The sequence below is a fragment of the Salvelinus sp. IW2-2015 genome, linkage group LG4q.1:29 (assembly GCF_002910315.2).
Source record: "Salvelinus sp. IW2-2015 linkage group LG4q.1:29, ASM291031v2, whole genome shotgun sequence".
In the NCBI taxonomy this organism is placed as follows: domain Eukaryota; kingdom Metazoa; phylum Chordata; class Actinopteri; order Salmoniformes; family Salmonidae; genus Salvelinus; species Salvelinus sp. IW2-2015.
The window spans coordinates 28,140,650-28,160,826 of NC_036842.1; the positions used below are offsets into that span (position 1 = coordinate 28,140,650).

Below are 20,177 nucleotides of genomic sequence, written 5' to 3' on the forward strand. Positions count from 1 at the left end.
GGACTGTAACCCGAGCCCTCCCTTGGTCTGTTATCAGCTCTAACACCCCCCCATATATGTTTATGTGACTGCAGGTCCTTGCTACAAAATTGACACTCAACCCTCTAGCAAACCACAGGCATTTCCAAGCTAACATAATACTATTGCACAATAGTGTGTTTGTGCATGTGTGTGTAGTGCAAACGTGTGTGTGATGGGGGTGTTGGGAATGATGAGTGTCATGCCCCCCTCCCTCATAATAAAACCACCCACCAACGAGCAAAGGAGACAAGGGCTTAGACTGCATCTGAAATAGTGTGTGTGTGTATTTGTGTCTACGCCTCTATGTCTGTCTGTGTACATTGGTGAAAAGGAATTCCCTCTTTTGTTCCTGAGAAAGCTAGTGTATGTTCAGTATGTGTGTGTGCGTGTGTGTGTGTGTGTGTGTATCTGTGTGCATGTGTAAAAGAGGAAGCTGTAGGGTGCTCATCTACACACAGAGAGAGAGAGAGCATGCACGAGAGAGAGAAAGAGAGAGAGAGAGGGATGGCAGGGATAGAAAAGGAGGGAGAGAGGGAACTGCTCACCAACAGCAAAGAGATAATGAGATAGAGAGTATTTGATAGGATAGAGAAAGAGTGGAGATCTACTTATCAACAAGGCTGATGTTTGTGAACCTTCTGTAGTCTAACCAGCAATCACCTTCAGTCCCTTTACAGTAGACTCTTCCACCACCTGAATAGTTAGCAGGAAGCATTTAGTCTGCCAACCTGCTTGTATTGAAGAACTTGCAGTACTGCAGCACCAATCTAAAAAATTTGACTTTTCCGGTTCTGCCCTGACCGGTTTCTTTCTTTCTCTCTCTCTCTCTCTCTCTCTTTCTCTCTTACTCTCTCTCTCTCTCACACACACACACACTGCCCCGACAAGTTTCAGAGGGGTGTGTGTGTAGTAGTTCCTTCATACTGAATCAGCTCGGACAGCCTGTGTGTGTTAGCGGTTCTCTTTCCTTGATTTCTCTAGGTAGAATATTTAAATCTTACTTTGACACAGAGAGGAGACCATTCTTTTGCCGATTTGGTCCTGATCCATCCCAGTTTTGACAAAGCTGAAAGAATCCCCTTGGTACAAGACTCGCTTGTCATTGGAAGTTCTACCTTTACCCACTAGAGTGCTCTTTCATCATTCAGTATATCTCAGCTACTCCAACTGAAGAGACCATTTCTTATTTCCTGGATAAAGTTTTGGTGCTGCGTTTTCTTTGACGCGGTGGATGCCACGGCACAGATAGACACACAGGAGAATGTCGGTGAATCTCAGTAAAAATGGAGCAGCGCTCACGGCCGCGTATAAAGAAGTGGTGGATGTGAAGTCTGATACCAACTGGTGAGCAAGAACTGAGAGAAGGATTAGATCAGTTGATTTGGTATCACAGTTGTATCTGTATGTGTGTGTTTGTGATTCAGCAATGACAAGAGAGAGTGAATCTTCCAGTTGTTTTTCTGTCTGTCTACAGGGCTCTGTTCACCTATGAGGGGAACACCAATGACATCCGCCTGGCAGAGAAGGGAGGTGAGTGTGGGTCTGCAATATGAGTTGTTTGTGCATGTGTGTAATGGGGGGGGTTCAGGGAACTTGTTGTATGATAACTGAAAACTGAAGATACACCACACCACGTAGGCTTTAGTTTAGCTGGCTGACATGGTCATCAGTAACGTTGACGACCCACGTTCGATTTGTGTGTTTGTGTATGTGTATCTGTATGTAGACGGCGGTCTGGAGGAGATGGTGGAGGAGTTGAGCAGTGGGAAGGTGATGTATGCCTTCTGTCGTGTCAAGGACCCCAACTCTGGCCTGTGTAAATATGTCCTCATCAACTGGGTAAGTAGCACACACACACACACACACCACCCTCGAAGCATAACGATCACTAGAGACCTTTGTCAAATCAGCCATTCACCTTTGTGTGTGTGTGTTTTAGACAGGTGAAGGGGTAAAGGACTCTCGGAAAGGACAGTGCGCCAACCATGTCATTTCCATGGGTAACTTCCTACGGGTGAGTTTTACCTGCTTTAAAGAGAGAGATGTTCCAAAATGTTAATTCTCTAAAATCGCGCTGTGTAGACTCTCTCTCTTACCAATCTCGTTCCTGCAGGGTGCCCATGTGACCATCAATGCACGGGGAGAGGATGACGTGGAGCCAGAGAGCATCATGGGTAAAGTGGCCAAGGCGTCGGGGGCCAACTTTAACTTTCGCAAAGAGACACAGAAATACAGCGATGTACCCAGTGGACCTGTGGTGAGAACACACACACACTCACGCACACACACAAGCATACACACACACACACACACAGAGTAATGTGTTGTTGTGTTTCAGGGGTCGGTGTACCAGAAGACTAACGCTGTGGATGAGATTCTGCAAACCAAAGAGACACAGAAAAAACAATACCCAGAGGCCTGTGGTGAGAGAACACAGACACCACAACACACACACACACACCACACACACACACACACACACACACACACACACACACACACACACACACACACACACACACACACACACACACACACACCACACACACACAACAACACACACACACACACACACCAACACATACAAAACAGTGTAGTTATTCCCTCTTCAAGGCAATCAAACAGGCAAAACGTCAGTGTAGAGCCAAAGTGTAGTTGCAATTCAACGTCTCAGACACGAGACATATGTGCAGGGTCTACAGACAATCACGGACTACAAAAGGAAAACCAGCCACATCACGGACACCGACCTCTTGCTTCCGGACAAGCTAAAACCTTCTTCGCCCGTTTGCGGATAACACAGTGCCACCGACGCGGCCCGCTACCAAGGACTGTGGGCTCTCCTTCTCCGTGGCCTCGTGCGAGTAAGACATTTAAGCGTGTTATCCCTCACAAGGTTGCTGGCCAGACAGCATCCCTAGCCGCGTCATCAGAGCATGCGCAGACTAGCTGGCTGGGTGTTTTACGGACATGTTCAATCTCTCCATATCCCAGTCTGCTGTCCCACATGCTTCAAGATGGCCACCATTTTCCTGTACCCAAGAAAGCAAAGTAACTGACTAAATGACTATTGCCCCTTAGCTTGTCACTTCTGTCATCATTAAGTGCTTTGAGAGCTAGTTAAGGATCATATCACCTCTACCTTACCTGTCACCTTAGACCACTTCAGTTTGCATACTGCCCAATTGATCCACAGACGATGCAATCGCCATCACACTGCACACTGCCCTATCCGTATCTGGACAAGAGGAATACCTATGTAAGAATGCTGTTCATTGACTATAGCTCAGCATTCAACATCATAGTACCCTCCAAGCTCATCATTAAGCTTGAGGCCCAGGGTCTGAACCCTACCCTGTGCAACTGGGTCCTGAACTTCCTGACGGGCCGCCCAGGTGGTGAAGGTAGGAAACAACACATCCACTTCGCTGATCCTCACAACTGGAGCCCCACAAGGGTGCGTGCTCAGCCCTCTTCTGTACTCCCTGTTCACCCATGGCCAAGCACGCCTCCAACTCAATCATCAAGTTTGCAGATGACACAACAGCAGCAGGCTTGATTACCAACAATGACGAGACAGCCTACAGGGAGGAGGTAGGAGTGTGGTGCCAGGAAAATAACCTCTCACTCAATGTCAACAAAACAAAGGAGATGATCGTGGACTTCAGGAAACAGCAGAGGGAGTATCCCCATATCTACATCGACGGGACCGCAGTGGAGAAGGTGGAAAGCTTCAAGTTCCTCTGCGTACAAATCACTGACAAACTGAAATGGTCCACCCACACGGATAGTGTGGTGAAGAAGGCGCAACAGCGCCTCTTTAATCTCAGGAGGCTGAATAAATTTGGCTTGGCACCTAAAACCCTCACAAACGTTTACAGATGCACAATTGAGAGCATCCTGTTGGGCTATATCACCGCCTGGTACGGCAACTGCACAGCGCGCAATCGCAGGGCTCTTCAGAGGGTGGAGCGGTCTGCCCAATGCATCACCAGAGGCAAACTACCTGCCCTCCAGGACACCTGCAGCACCTGATATCACAGGAAGGCCAAAAAGATCATCAAGGACAACAACTACCTGAGCCACTGCCTGTTCACCCCGCTATCATCCAGAATGCGAGGTCAGTACAGGTGCATCAAAGTTCGGACTGAAAGACTGAAAAACAGCTTCGATCTCAAGGCCATCAGACTGTTAAATAGCCATCACTAGCACATTAGAGGCTGCTGCCTATATACAGTTGAAGTCGGAAGTTTACATACACTTAGGTTGGAGTCATTAAAACTCGTTTTTCATCCACTTCACAAATTTCTTGTTAACAAACTATAGTTTTGGCAAGTCGGGTAGGACATCTACTTTGTGCATGACACAGGAAATTTTTCCAACATTTGTTTACATTCAGATTATTTCACTTATAATTCACTGTATCACAATTCCAGTGGGTAAGACGTTTACATACACTAAATTGACTGTGCCTTTAAACAGCTTGGAAAATTCCCCAAAATTATGTCATGGCTTTAAAAGCTTCTGGTAGGCTAATTGACATCATTTGAGTCAATTGGAGGTGTACCTGTGAATGTATTTCAAGGCCTACCTTCAAACGCAGTGCCTCTTTGCTTGACATCATGGGAAAATCAAATGAAATCAGCCAAGACTTCAGAATAAAATGGTAGACCTCCACAAGTCTGGTTCATCCTTAGGAGCAATTTCCAAACGCCTGAAGGTACCACGTTCATCTGTACAAACAATAGTATGCAAGTATAAACACCATGGGACCACGCAGCCGTCATACCGCTCAGGAAGGAGACATGTTCTGTCTCCTAGAGATGAACGTACTTTGGTGCGAAAAGTGCAAATCAATTCCAGGACAACAGCAAAAGACCTTGTGAAACAGGTACAAAAGTATCTATATCCACAGTAAAACGAGTCCTAAATCAACATAACCTGAAAGGCCGCTCAGCAAGGAAGAAGCCACTGCTCCCAAACCGTGATAAAAAAGCCAGACTACGGTTTGCAACTGCACATGGGGACAAAGATCATACTTTTTGGAGAAATTTCCTCTGGTTTAATGAAACAAAAATAGAACTGTTTGGCCATAATGACCATCGTTATATTTGGAGGAAAAAGGGGGTGGCTTGCAAGCCGAAGAACACCATCCCAACCGTGAAGCACAGGGGTGGCAGCATCATGTTGTCGGGGTACATTGCTGCAGTAGGGACTGGTGCACTTCACAAAATAGATGGCATCATGAGGGAGGAAAATTATGTGGATATATTGAAGCAACATCTCAAGACATCAGTCAGGAAGTTAAAGCCTGGTCTTAAATGGGTCTTCACAATGAACAATGGCCCCAAGCATACTTCCAAAGTTGTGGCAAAATGGCTTAAGGACAACAAAGTCAAGGTATTGGAGTGGCCATCACAAAGCCCTGACCTCAATCCTATAGTAAATTTGTGGGCAGAACTGAATAAGTATGTGCGAGCAAGGAGGCCTACCAACTTGACTCATTTACACCAGCTCTGTCAGGAGGAATGGGCCAAAATTCACCCAACTTATTGTGGGAAGCTTGTGGAAGGCTACCCGAAACGTTTTACCCAAGTTAAACAATTTAAAGGCAATGCTACCAAATACTAATTGAGTGTATGTAAACTTCTGATGAAAGAAATAAAAGCTGAAATAAATCATTCTTTCTATTATTATTCTGACATTTCACATTCTTCAAATAAAGCGTTGATCCTAACTGACCTAAAACAGGGAATTTTTACTAGGATTAAATGTCAGGAATTGTGAAATACTGAGTTTAAATGTACTTGGCTAAGGTGTATGTAAACTACCGACTTCAACTGTACATAGACTTGAAATCAAATCAAAAAATGGAACAATAGTCACTTTAATAATGTTTACATATTGTGCATTACTCATCTCATATGTATATACTGTATTCTATTTTATTCTACTGTATCTTAGTCTATGCCGCTCTGACGTTGCTTGTCCATATATTTATATATTCTTAATTCCATTCCTTAACTTAGATTTATGTGTATTGAGTTGAGTTGAGTTTATTTTATTTTTACAAGGATATTGGGTATATATTGTGAAATTGTTATATATTACTTGTTAGATTTTACTGCACGGGCGGAGCTAAAAACACAAGCATTTCGCTACACCCACAATAACTTCTGCTAAACATGTGTATGTGACCAATCAAATTTGATTTGATTTGACACACACACACAAACAGCTGTAATGTTTTTATTTTTTTATTTCACCTTTATTTAACCAAGTAGGCCAGTTGAGAACAAGTTCTCATTTACAACTGCGACCTGGCCAAGATAAAGCAAAGCAGTGCGACACAAACAACAACACAGAGTTACACATGAAATAAACAAACGTACAGTCAATAACACAATAGGAAGAAAAATCTATATACAGTGTGTGCAAATGAGGTAAGATTAGGGAGTTAATTTAGCAATTAAACACTGGAGTGATAGATGTGCAGAAGATGAATGTGCAAGTAGAGATACTGGGGTGCAAAGGAGCAAAATAAATAAATAAATAACAATATGGAATGAGGTAGCTGGATGGGCTATTTACAGATGGTCTATGTACAGGTGCAATGATCTGTGAGCTGCTCTGACAGTTGATGCTTAAAGTTAGTGAGGGAGATATGAGTCTCCAGCTTCAGTGATTTTTGCAATTTGTTCCAGTCATTGGCAGCAGAGAATGTGTTGTTGTGTTTCAGGGGTCGGTGTACCAGAAGACTAACGCTGTGGATGAGATTCTGCAAACCAACAAGGACAACTTCTGGGCCCAATCTCAGGTAGACCTTCTCAGATAGCCAAGCCTACATTTTATTTGTCGTATGTAACTAGTAAGCTACATTGAAGTGCTTGCTCTTAAGACATAACAAAATTCCAGACAAAAGTAATACTATACTATATTGTTATTGTGCAGAAGATGAATGTGCAAGTAGTATGCGGTATGCAATCCTGTTTTGAGTTACTCTGCTGCTGGTTCTTTGGGAGTTTGGTTCCAACAGAAGGTTACATTTCTCACACTCTCTCTCTCTCTCTCTCTCTCTCTCGCTCAGAGAGATGAGGAGGTGCGTCAGAAGGAGGAGAGCAAGAGAGTGGAGGAGGAGAGGCAAAGGGTGAAAAGAGAGCGAAAAGAGAGGGATGAAAAGGAGGCTGCAGAGAGAGAAATGAGGGCAAAGGAGAGAACCTCTCAAATCGACCAGACAAAGTCAGTCATCACACATGCGCAGACACACACAAACACATGCTCAATAATATAATATTGTCTGTGTGTGTGTCCGTTTGTGTGTGTGTTTGTGTTTGACAGGACTTACCAGAAGCAGCAGGAGTCAGGGTATAGAGACCAGGAACAACATCAACCGGTGAGCCTTCTCTGTGGTACTATGTGTGATTTCTATGCGTTGCACAAAATGCTTTTGTGAGTTGCAGTATTCCACACTTATTTGTGTGTGTGTGTTTTTCTGTGTGTGTCTGCTTTTTAGGAGCAGCAGGACAGTGAGCGTCAGAACTCTCAGAGGATAAGACCTGCATCTGTACAAAATGCAAACGTGAGAGTCCGCACTCACTGTGTGTGTGTGTTGAGTTGTGTGATTGTGTGTGTGTGGTGTGTGTGTGGTGTGTGGTGTTGTGTGGTTGTGTTGTGTGTGTGTGTTGTGTTCAATATGTCATAATTACTGAATTTGTGTGTGTGTGTGTGTGTGTGTGTGTGTGTGTGTGTGTGTGTGTGTGTGTGTGTGTGTGTCTGTGTCAGGAGGCAGCACGTCTGATCTCCCAGAGGTCCTTGAACCCCAGAGAGCTGTTTATAAAGAGAGAGCAGAGTGCTTCACTGGACAACACGCCCAGCTCCAGACCTGGTAAAATCACCTAGAATGTTGTAATAGTGTTGTATAGATAAGCAACAAGGTGGGAATCGATATAGAAAACTGGTCAACGCTAAACACACTTAATAACTTAAATGAAGTTATCAATATATCCTTATGACATATCAATAACACATTCTGCCCCCCCCCCCCATAACACATATACCCCTAGCCCCAATAACATATAGCACATATTATTCCCCTCCTCCCTCAGGGAAGCTGCAGAGCCAATTCCTGGCTCAGAAGTCCACTGAGCGAGAAACACCCATCGAACCACGTTCCCCACAATACCCTGCTTTTCTTCACCCAGAAGCCCCGGCTCCACTGCTCCCAAAAACACCTGCTCTGCTCTCAGAGCCCAAGGCACAGGCAGCCCCGCTCTCACCTGTCCAACCCGCAGGTAATACATGCACCCACCCACACCTGTATCATAGATAACCCTTTAACCCCTGCCCCACTCTCACCTGTCTAACCCACAAGTCAGACACGCATGCACACATGAATGCACACACACATCTGTATCATAGCTAAGCCTTTAACCCCTTACTTCACTACTCCCAGAAACCCCTGCTACTGTGTTCCTACAGCTTGAGGCACCAGCTGCCCTACACTCACATGTCCAACCCACAAGCCAAACACGCATGCATACAGGCATACAGCTAACTCTTTCCACCACATGCTGATTCATGTCGTAGTGATAAGGCTGTCTAAATAATATGTGTGTGTATGTGTGTCACAGAGTCTTCCTTCACTGAAGAGGAGTACTGGTCAGATGATTTTGATGATGATACACAGGACACAGCACCAGAGGACGGTAGGCCTCCACCTCACACACACACGCGAACTAATTTCCACTCTCACATTGTTAGCACTTAAAAACTACAGCTGGTGAGGGTCTTTAAATATTGAATCTCTCAGAGCCAACAGTTGCCGGCCTGGTTCAGGGTAGAGAGGGGCACATTGGCCCAGATGAGGTATACGAGCTCCTGCCATTGGCAGCAACAAATGAGGAGGATAACATTTATGATGATATCTACCAGGACACACCCACAGTAAGTCTACAGGAAGTATGATGGCGTTGCTCTTAGCCATGTTATCAAATATTATTCCAAATAGGTTGAAAAATTCTGTGGTGTTATGACTCCACTGTTTTATTCCTCTTCAAATCTTCTTTAACTCCCTATCACTTGAACAATCTCTCTCAGGTGCTGGAGCAGAGAAAGGAGGCCAGTGGACAGGATGTGCATGCCAGGGCTCTGTATGACTACCAAGCCAGTGAGTGTTGCCCAGCTCTGGGTTCAAATCAAGTCCCTCTTTTTTTCTCATTTCATCTTCTTTCATCTGATCCTTCTTTGCTTTTCTAATCTTCTCTGATGTCCCAAGTCATATTCCTTCCCTTCTTCCATCTCTTTTGGCACCACTCATCCCTATCTCATCTCTATCCATAAAGTTGTATTGAATTTAATCTTCTTTCATCCTTCTCTCCTCTCCTCCTCAGCTGACGACTCTGAGATTACCTTTGATCCTGATGACATCATCACAGGGATAGACATGGCGGATGAGGGTTGGTGGAGAGGCTACGGACCGGATGGACACTACGGAATGTTCCCGGCCAATTACGTTGAGCTCCTGTAGTTACAAAGCCCTCCCACATGCCTGTACAACCAATTAGAGCATCAGTTGGATCATTCTGACTGCGACCCATGCGAACAATACAGGGGTAGGAAGGGGGATGTTTCCCTCTCTGCACAGATATTAGATTAGGTTTATAAGTAGAAAGTGAAGAGAATGGGGGTGCGGGGCTTATCAGGGATGTCAGGGAAAGTGACTGTCACTTGATTACTGTATTTTAATGTACAACAGAGCTATTATATTCTTTATGATTGTCTGGTTTTAGTCAGGTCTCAGACTAGTAGTCTTCTATGGGATTATGGGGATGTTTGGGGTTTTATATGTGTCTTGAAGTTGTCAGACTTTTGCTTTTGATCCACTTTTCAATAAATAAAGATGCATGTCCAACTGTTTCCATGTGCTTAATCTTTTCTACCATTTGAAGCCTCGTGAGTTCAGGATTATTTATGCTCATCCCTCTTCTATGAAATGGGGATGGTGTATTCATTTGGACTAATCTTGCCTAGTCTAATAAAGGTTAAATAAAAAATAGATTATTAACAGAGGATGTCATGTAGGCCTACTGAATGGACTGCAATGTTTTCTTAGTTGTTTTGGGGAACGAAAGGTTGAATAAGTTTGCATGATAAAGTATATGCATAACTTACCTTTTCAGGTAACGTTAGTCAACCACCAGAGCCTTGAACGCGTCTATTTTTTTTAAATGCAAGAGCACAGACGTCAGAATAATGCGACTGTCACGTAAATATTAAACGTCATCAGTGTGCTGCCAGTTGTATTTCGACCTCTTATTATACATCAGTGCTTTCGACCAGAAGGAGAAATGGCTGCAAGGTTATTGCTTCGCTCGGCCGTCAGGGCCGCTACAACTTGCCGGGCCGCCCCGGTCCCTGCTCTCACCCGCGGCATGGCGGTTGGTGGTGAGTCGGTAATGTGGAGGTTTTGGGCAGAAGCCATGGAAGCATCGTATTTGACATATGGATGTCTTGCCAAGGACAGGCGATGCATTGCCAGGCAATGGCGCAAGGTTTCCTAGCCAAGTTATCACAATATTCGTTGTATCAAAATACAATTTTCAATCTGTCCACATTTTGTTCTCATTAAGTAGCTAGCTGAGCAGATGATGTTTTCATGTCCTATATTGAGCTATTTTGCTTTATATAGCGACCTTTGTCAAAGTCAAAGATGGTACCTTAGTTTAGGGTTCTAGCTAGCGCGTTAGCGAGCTATCCGTGTCGACTTTATCATCGAATGTGCTCAGCGCGGAAGTAGCCCACTGCTAATTTTGCTAGCTAATAAACTAGCTAATGCCAACTAAGTGACTAGCCAACTAACTAGTTAACCTTGCTAGCTAACACTGACATGTTTTCAGGCATCCCCACCGACGAGGAACAGGCTACTGGTCTGGAGAAGATCGTTATGAAGGCTGCGCAACAGGGCGCGGTGAGTCTAGATTACATTTGTTTGAAATTAATATTATTTGCGTCAACTGTGTTGCCCTGGCCAACATTTACGTAACACCGGTAGTTTAACATGTCAAGTATTAATTAGTTTGGCAGTAATCTCACTCTCTTCTCTCAGCATTGGCCCGACATGCCTCTAACTTTTTCTAGCCACATTTAGGATCCTTAGAAGGTTTCTGTGTGCTTTGTTCTCCATGTCACCAAGTCATACCTAGGTCTAATACTGAACCTGTCTTGTGTGATTTCTTTCCAGGACCCCTACAGCATGTTGAAGCCCAAAGAGTATGCTGGCTCAAAGGCCGACCCCCATCTGGTGCCCTCCATCACCACCAAGAGGATTGTGGGCTGTGTCTGTATGTGACTAGTTTTATATTAGTCTTTCTACAGCTGTCTGGTAGTTCTGTGGCCAGAAGCTGTACCACTCTGATTTGTCATGGCTGTCTGAGGGTTGTTCTTCCTACTCATATCTAATGTCTCCTTCAACTGATCTCTCCCTCCCCCCTCCCTTTCTCCCTCCCCCTCCCTTTCTCCCCCTCTCTCACTTTCTCCATCCTCTCTCTCTAGGTGAGGAGGATAACACTGCAGTGGTGTGGTTCTGGCTCCATCAGGGCGATGCTCAGCGCTGTCCCTCATGTGGCTCCCACTACAAACTGGTGCCCCATGAGCTGCCCCACTAAAATACACACACCCTCTTATATACATACACACATCACCTAGTACCTTTACATGACATTACATTCACTGAAAGATTCCAGCTTCTTTAGGATGAAGGGGGTTAGATGGTGACGTCAATTCTCAATGTTCTTTCAGGAAGTGTATTTGCACTGGGAGTTAGTTGTGTTAAATTAGAATGTTGGGCCTCTGTGTGTACCCTTTGGTTTCTTTTAATCATGTGTTCGCTGTCCAATTTATCTTTCTCATCCTAACGTCTACTTGAAAATCTATCTAACCTGCTAACCTCAATGTCAGTCTGTGATCACAGGACCAGTTATTGTTTAAAACTTACCGAAGGTCTAGGCCTAACGGTGTGGGACGCAATGTTATTTGTCAAGCAATTCCATTCAAACAGCAGTTTACGGTGATGTATGTACTGTACACTTGGTCTTATCAAATCAATAAAGTCTACTCCTTAACTCCTCTTACTGTTTCGGTGGTGATGTAGAATAGTGTGATGGTTTAGGTCAGGGGTGGGCAAAATACAGCCTATGTTAAAAATTAAAATAAATAATACTAAATCCCTAAAACCGGATGGAAAGTATGTAGAAATAGACCTATATAATTAGACATGAGTGACAGTTTTCTAGGCTGTAAGTTGATTTTGACCAGCAAATCTGTCCACATAAAATCAGTGGTACTCTGTTAAATTTTGATATCCCAATGTGGCCCTCGAGCCAAAATTAAAGATTATTTAGCTGATCTGGATCTGAGAAGCCGGCGCATATAATGGTGTATTCATTCAAGGACTATGCTTGTCGCACTTATTTTGACAGTTTTCATTGTGGTGCCATGTGTAATGTATAGTACCCTGCTACTTGTAAGAGCGAGCTAATGGCACGGAGGGGATAAATTACGTTTTACGGGCTCCTAACCAATTGTGTTTTTTTTCACATTAACTTATTTTGTACATAATGTTGTTGCTTCTGTCTCATGACTGAAAAGAGCTTCTGGATATCAGAACAGCGATTACTCACCTGTAACTGGACAAAGATTGTTTTCTTTAATGAGTCTGATGTGAAGGATATATTGTTTCTCCCAGACCAGGCCCAAATCCCTGTCATTTGCATGGAAAAAAAGACAGTTCCAGGGGGGACAGTTCTGGGTGCCATGTGATAATTCGTTTGGTGAGTGGGTAACCCGCCTCTACCATCCATTCTATTGGCCAACGTACAATAATTGGAGAATAAACTGGATGAGCTCCGTCCAAGACTCCTACCAACAGAACATAAAAAACGGTAACATATTTTGTCACCAAGTCGTGGCTGAACGACGACACGGATAATATACAATTGGCTGGGTTTTCTGTGCATCGGCAGTACAACTGCTACGTCCGGGAAGAAAAGGGGTGGTGGTGTGTCTATTTGTCAATAGCAGCTGGTGGGCGATGTCTAATATTAAGAAAGTCTCAAGGTATTGCTTGCCTGAGGTAGAGTACCTCATGATAAGCCGTAGACCACACTATCTACAAAGAGTTTTCATCTATATTTTTCATAGCTGTATATTGACCATCACAAAACCGATGCTGGCACCAAGACTGTATAAGGCCATAAACAAACAAGAAAAATGCTCATCCAGAAGCGGCGCTACTAGTGGATGGGGATTTTAATGCAGGCAGACAAATCTGTTTTACCTCATCTCTACCAGCATGTCACATGCAACCAGAGGGGAAAAAAACTGTAGACCACCAATACTCCACACACAGAGACGCATACAAAGTTCCCCCTTGGCCTCCTTTTGGCAAGTCTGACCATAATTCTATCCTCCTGATTCCTGCTTACAAGCAAAAACTAAAGCAGGAAGTACCAGTGACTCGCTCAGTACGAAAGTGGTCAGATGACACGGATGCTATGCTACAGGACTGTTTTGCTAGCACAGACTGGAATATGTTCTGGAATTCATCCAATGTCATTGAGGAGTATACCACCTCAGTCACCGGCTTCACCAATAAGTGCATCGACGTCGTCGTCCCCACAGTGACCGTACGTATATATCCCAACCAGAAGCCATGGATTACAGGCAACATCGGTACCGAACTAAAGGCTAGAGCCGCCGCTTTCAAGGAGTGGGACACTAACCCGGACGCTTATAAGAAATCCCGCTCTGCCCTCAGACGAACCATCAAACAAGCAAAGTGTCACTACAGGACTAAGATTGAATTCTACTACGCCGTCACTGACGTTCGTCGGATGTGATGGGGCTTGCAAACTATTACGGACTACAAAGGGAAACCCAGCCGCGAGCTGCCCAGTGACGTGAGCCTACCTGACAGTCTAAATGCCTTTTTTATTATTGCTTCAAGGCAAGCAACACTGAAGCATGTATGAGAGCACAAACTTTTCCGGACGACTGTGTGATCACGCTCTCCGTAGCCGATTTGAGCAAGACCTTTATACAGGTCAAAATTCACAAGGTCATGGGGCCAAACGGATTACCAGAACGTGTACTCAGAGCATGCGCGGACCAACTGGCAAGTGTCTTCACTGGCATTTTCAACCTTTCCCTGACCGAGTCTGTAATATCTACAGTTGAAGTCGGAAGTTTACATACACCATAGACTAATACATTTAAACTCAGTTTTTCACAATTCCTGACATTTAATCCTAGTAAATATTAGCTGTCTTAGGTCAGTTAGGATCACCACTTTATTTTAAGAATGTGAAATGTCAGAATAGTAGTGGAGAGAATTATTTATTTCAGCTTTTATTTCTTTCATCACATAGATGGTGCTTCAATATATCCACATAATTTTCCTCCCTCATGATGCTATCTATTTTGTGAAGTGCACCAGTCCCTCCTGCAGCAAAGCACCCCCACAACATGATGCTGCCACCCCCGTGCTTCATACGTGGGATGGTGTTCTTCGGCTTGCAAGCCTCCCCCTTTTTCCTCCAAACATAACAATGGTCATTATGGTCAAACAATTCAATTTTTGTTTAATCAGACCAGAGGACATTTCTCCAAAAAGTATGATCTTTGTCCCCATGTGCAGTTGCAAACTGTAGTCTGGCTTTTTTATGGTGGTTTTGGAGCAGTGGCTTCTTCCTTGCTGAGCGGCCTTTCAGGTTATGTCGATATAGGACTCATTTTACTGTGGCTATAGATACTTTTGTACCTGTTTCCTCCAGCATCTTCACAAGGTCCTTTGCTGTTGTTCTGGGATTGATTRGCACTTTTCTCACCAAAGTTCATTCATATCTAGGAGACAGAATGCGTGAGCGGTATGACAGCTGCGTGGTCCCATGGTGTTTATACTTGCGTACTGTTGTTTGTACAGATGAACGTGGTACCTTCAGGCGTTTGGAAATTGCTCCTAAGGATGAACCAGACTTGTGGAGGTCTACCATTTTTTTTCTGAGGTCTTGGCTGATTTCTTTTGATTTCCCATGATGTCAAGCAAAGAGGCACTGCGTTTGAAGGTAGGCCTTGAAAAACATCCACAGATACACCTCCAATTGACTCAAATTATGTCAATTAGCCTATCAGAAGCTTCTAAAGCCATGACATAATTTTGGGGAATTCTCCAAGCTGTTGAAAAGCACCGTCAACTTAGTGTATGTAAACTTCTGACCCACTGGAATTATGGAATTGTGATACAGTGAATTATAAGTGAAATAATCTGTCTGTAAACAATTAAAAATTACTTGTGTCATGCACGAAGTAGATGTCCTAACCGACTTGCCAAAACTATAGTTTGTTAACAAGAAGTTTGTGGAGTGGTTGAAAAACGAGTTTTAATGACTCCAACCTAAGTGTATGTAAACTTCCGACTTCAACTGTATATGTTTCAAGCAGACCACCATAGTCCCTGTGCCCAAGAAAGCGAAGGTAACCTCCCTAAATGACTACCACCCCGTAGCACTCACATCGGTAGCTATAAATTGCTTTAAAAGGCTGGTCATGGCTCACATCAACACCATCATCCCAGAAACACTAGTCCCATTCCAATTCGCATACCAGACCAACAAATCCACAGATGATGCAATCTCAATTGCACTCCACTCTGCCCTTTCTCACCTGGACTAAAGGAACACCTATGTGAGAATGCTGTTCATTGACTACAGCTCAGCGTTCAACATCGTAGTGCCCACAAAGGTCATCACTAAGCTAAGGACCCTGGGACTAAACACCTTCTGCAACTGGATCCTAGACTTCCTGACGAGCTGCACCCAGGTGGTAAGGGTAGGCAACAACACATCTGCCACGCTGATCCTCAACACGGGGGCCCCTCAGGGGTGAGTGCTTAGTCTCCTCCTGTACTCGCTGTTCACCCACGACTGCGTGGCCAAGCACAACTCCCACACCATCATTAAGTTAGCTGACGGCACAACAGTGGTAGGTCTGATCACCGGCAACGATGAGACAGCCTATAGGGAGGAGGTCAGAGAACTGGCAGTGTGGTGCCAGGATAACAACCTCTCCCTCAACGTGAGCAAGACAAAAGAGATGATCGTGGGCTACAGGAAAAGCAGGTCCGAACACACCCCTATTCACATCGTCAGGGCTGTAGTGGAGCGGGTCGAGAGTTTCAAGTTCCTTAGTGTCCACATCACCAACAAACTATCATTGTCCAAACACACCAAGACAGTTGTAAAGAGGGCACGACAATGCCTTTTCCCTCTCAGGAGACTGAAAAGATTTGGCATGGGTCTCCAGATCCTCAAAAAGTTCTAAAGCTGCACCATCGAGAGCATCCTGACCAGTTGCATCAACCCTGGTATGGCAACTACTCTGCATCCAACCATAAGGCGCAACAGAGGGTAGTGAGTACGGCCAAGCTTCCTGCCATCCAGTGCCTATATAGTAGGAGGTATCAGAGGAAGGCCCAAAAAATTGTCAAAGACTCTGCACGGCAATTGGTGCCGGAGAGCCAAGTCTACGTTCAAAAGGCTCCTTCCTGAACAGCTTCTATCCCCAAGCCATAAAACTGCTGAGCAGCTAATCAAATGGCCACCCGGACGATTTGCCTTTACCCCCCCCCCCTTTGTTTTTACACTGCTGCTACTCACTGTTTATTATCTATGCATAGTCACTTTACACCTACCTGTACAAATTACCTCAACTAACCTGTATCACCGCACATTGACTCTGTACTGGTACCCACTGTATATGGCCTCATTATTGTTACTTTTTTTATTTTTTACTTTAGGTGATTTAGTAAATATTTTCTTAACTGCATTGATGGTTAAGGGCTTCTAAATAAGCATTTCACAATGTTGTATTCAGTGCATGCGACATCATATTTGATTTGATTCGATATGACTTGCTTCTGCAACTTGTGGAGTCACCAGCAGAGGGTAATATTTACCACCAGATTATCCCAGTTTTGTGTTTTTCTTCAGATGTTCCATGGACATCCTACAAAATGACATCAGATGTTATTCAGGCACTGACTGATTGGTGTCATTATAAAACCATATCTCATCTGGCTAGTTCTTCAGACTTTGTAAGGGAGTCATAGAGCTGGTTAGTTTAGAGAGAGGAACAGCTGTTTGTTTCAAGCTCATCTACATCTCTGTCATGCTCTCGCCACAATTCATCCTGTATCAGACAGAACATCAACAAATGTCTCAGTTTTTTAGTCTTGAATCATAGTCTCATTAGTGTTATTCCATTCTCTTTCATAGTATGTTGATGATCACCCAAGTCTTACCACAGTGCTGGTGGTGCTATTGTGGCAAGAAATATGTGGATTCTTTCAAAGGCACCAACTGTGTCTCAAATGACAAATCCTGTATAGTGCACTCCTTTTAAATGACACCATATCCCCATAGAGTGCACTACATTTAAATGGCACCCTGATCCCCATATAGGGCAACTAAATGGAGAGGGAATAGCCTAGGTTTAGGTTGTCACTGGAGATTTGCCCAGGGCTATAATCCCCTGTGGCCTATGAAGTTGAGTTTCCATGGTTACTGAAAGGAAAGGACAGTGATGCCCAATTAATCATTGTGTGTGTGTCTGTATGCTTTTTTCTGCGTATTTAGGAATCATTCCTGGTCCTTCTTTACTGCCCTCTCCTCTACACATTACTACTAATTTACTCTCACTTAGAGGGGAGAGTTTGAGAGGAGGAAGAGTGGATAGGATGAAGGGGGAGGGAGGGGGTGGAAGAGAGAAGGACAGTCACGTCCTACAGGTCTGAGAAATGCCAGACTTGAGCAGGGCAACCTGGGAAATGATTTATACTGAAGGAAAGGAGGTTGGGAGGGTGTAGAGAGAAAAAGAGGGGGGATATGATGAGTGATAAGGGAGAGGATGAATGGCATAGAGAGGTCAAGAGGTAAATAGAAAGGAGGGAGAAAGGCCATGGGTTTAGGGAGGAGAACCCAGGAGGATTACGTAAACTGTGCTGAATTTAAGATGCAGAGAGGATGCTACTTGTTTACTGCTCTTCATTCCTTCTCATTCCTTTTTCTCTCTCTCGCTCACTCTCACTCTATTGCAATGCAACTCCTGTCTCTTCTCTCTTCTCTCCTTCTTTCCGAGACACAGAGGTCTGATGTGGAGGAAACTGTCCTGCCTTCAGGCTGCTGCTGGCCTGGTCTCCCCTCCTTGAGGTCCAGGGTGTCTGACCCTGTCATCCACCCCATGGAGGGCTTAATGTCTATGGGCATGTCTGCTGCAAGAGCCTCCTGTCAGCTCTAGCCCGGGGCTACTAGGGTCAGATCAGCCCGATGCATCTGAGTCAGTCAGACCTTCCTCTCCCTGACCCTGCTGTATTTCTGTTTGTGTGTGTGTGTGTGTGTGTGTGTGTGTGTGTGTGTGTGTGTGTGTGTGTGTGTGTGTGTGTGTGTGTGTGTGTGTGTGTGTGTGTGTGTGTGTGTGTGTGTGTGTGTGTGTGTGTGTGTGTGTGTGTGTGTGTGTGTGTGTGTGTGTGTGTGTGTGTGTGTGTGTGTGTGTGTGTGTGTGTGTGTGTGTGTGTGTGTGTGTGTGTGTGTGTGTTCTCACTACAGGTTCTCTGGGTACATCGCTGTATTTCGGTGTCTCTTTTGTGAAAGAGGCCCCCGACGCCTTGGCCACTTCATTGACATCTGGCTGTAACTGATTGTGAAGGATAGCTGATGGTCTGTTTAACTTATTCCCAGACACATACACACTGAGGTTGTATCAAGCTGTTGCTCATTAGCCTATTAACACGCCAACACGCACATATGCCACCCATCACGTCCGGCTCATTAACACGTGTATTTTTCTATTTGATACGCAGCTGAGAGATGGGAACAAAAGCACTGGCCTACAGGCTGCCTGAATATGGAAAGATTACACACACAGAGAGAGAGATAAATAGTCAACACTTTCAATTATTAACCTCTATCAACCATGTCAATATTAGCATGGTGGTTATTACGGTGAAGGCAGACAGCATAGTCTGCATACAGATAGAGCAGATCGGTGTAATCTCTAGCCTGTCAGTCTCCCACCCACACACCCCACCTCTCTTTTTTTCCTCTGTCTGTCTTTCATCCAAACCTGCCATGTTGCAGTACACGATCGTTGCAAAACAAATCCAATAATTTCACCCCGCACGCTCGTGCGTGCGAACACCCGTCTGCCTAGCCAAGCACTAGAATATAACTTCATTGTAGCACATTGGCAATGTGTGAAACACTCCTCAGCCTGAAGTGTCCCAATAGTTAGCTTTTCATGTGGCGCGACAGGTAAGACGCTTCAGGAGGGCATTCATGTGCTAGCAGGGCTGAGGTTATGGGTTTGAGTACCGCTTCTGCAGGAAGCGGTACTCGCTAAGCAAGCAGCGTGGTGTCCGTTACACAAAAACACACAGCCCGTCATCGCGAGCCAGTGCCACCACTTACTTCATTAAGCACATTTACTGTTGAGGCTGCCCCCTGATTGGAGGATCAAAGTGATAATTGCTGTCATGGAAACCGGGCCCCTACAGTCCTGTGATTGCAGTGGAGAGGGTGTGTCTGCTAACAAGCAAATGTTGAGGCGGGGGAGTGTGTGTGTTGTGTTTAACAGCATGTTATTACACCATTCTCCTTTTTGAGTTTGTATATCTTTAGATGCTCATGTTCAAGCTAAAACAAACTATTTATCCTCAGAACTAACTCCCAGGTCTGGAAAAAGTGGTACCCCCAGGTCCCATGATCGCTTGGTCCAACACTGATAACTTCAGACTCAAATCTACCTTCACTATTAGCTAAGTCGGCACCCTAAACACCATAACACTGTGTACTTTATTCACACACTCGCCACCCTAATTCTCCAATCTACTAACTTTCCACTCTAACTGCACCCTTGAAAAAATGACTGAATCTTGATTTTCATCTCCCTCCTTTATGCACTTTCTGACATGGCTGGCGGCTCCACCCAAATCAAATTGAAGTGGAAATGAAATCCTGCACTATGGCGGAGTTCTTGGAATCCTCCATGTGGGCCAGGGATCAGATCTACTAGATCAACTGGATACCACTGTTATATACAGCGCATTT

General features: G+C 44.6%; 2 protein-coding genes across 2 annotated transcripts; both read left to right on the forward strand.

The window, feature by feature from the left end:
- Nucleotides 1-908: 908 nt before the first annotated feature.
- LOC111961774 (drebrin-like protein B) lies at nucleotides 909-9,936 on the forward strand. The gene is made up of 16 exons (XM_070442631.1): nucleotides 909-1,365; nucleotides 1,496-1,551; nucleotides 1,748-1,860; nucleotides 1,961-2,035; nucleotides 2,135-2,278; nucleotides 2,360-2,444; nucleotides 6,741-6,838; nucleotides 7,109-7,260; nucleotides 7,360-7,414; nucleotides 7,535-7,600; nucleotides 7,804-7,906; nucleotides 8,127-8,312; nucleotides 8,652-8,726; nucleotides 8,831-8,964; nucleotides 9,118-9,187; nucleotides 9,411-9,936. Exons 1-16 carry the CDS (start codon nucleotides 1,283-1,285, stop codon nucleotides 9,545-9,547), a joined length of 1,632 nt encoding a protein of 543 aa, XP_070298732.1. The 5' UTR covers nucleotides 909-1,282; the 3' UTR covers nucleotides 9,548-9,936.
- Nucleotides 9,937-10,319: 383 nt separating this feature from the next.
- LOC111961775 (cytochrome c oxidase subunit 5B, mitochondrial) lies at nucleotides 10,320-12,146 on the forward strand. Its single transcript, XM_023984302.2, has 4 exons — nucleotides 10,320-10,464; nucleotides 10,917-10,987; nucleotides 11,261-11,360; nucleotides 11,572-12,146. The coding sequence occupies exons 1-4, from the start codon at nucleotides 10,368-10,370 to the stop codon at nucleotides 11,682-11,684; spliced, it is 381 nt and encodes a 126-aa protein (XP_023840070.1). The 5' UTR covers nucleotides 10,320-10,367; the 3' UTR covers nucleotides 11,685-12,146.
- The last annotated feature ends 8,031 nt before the right edge of the window (nucleotides 12,147-20,177 follow it).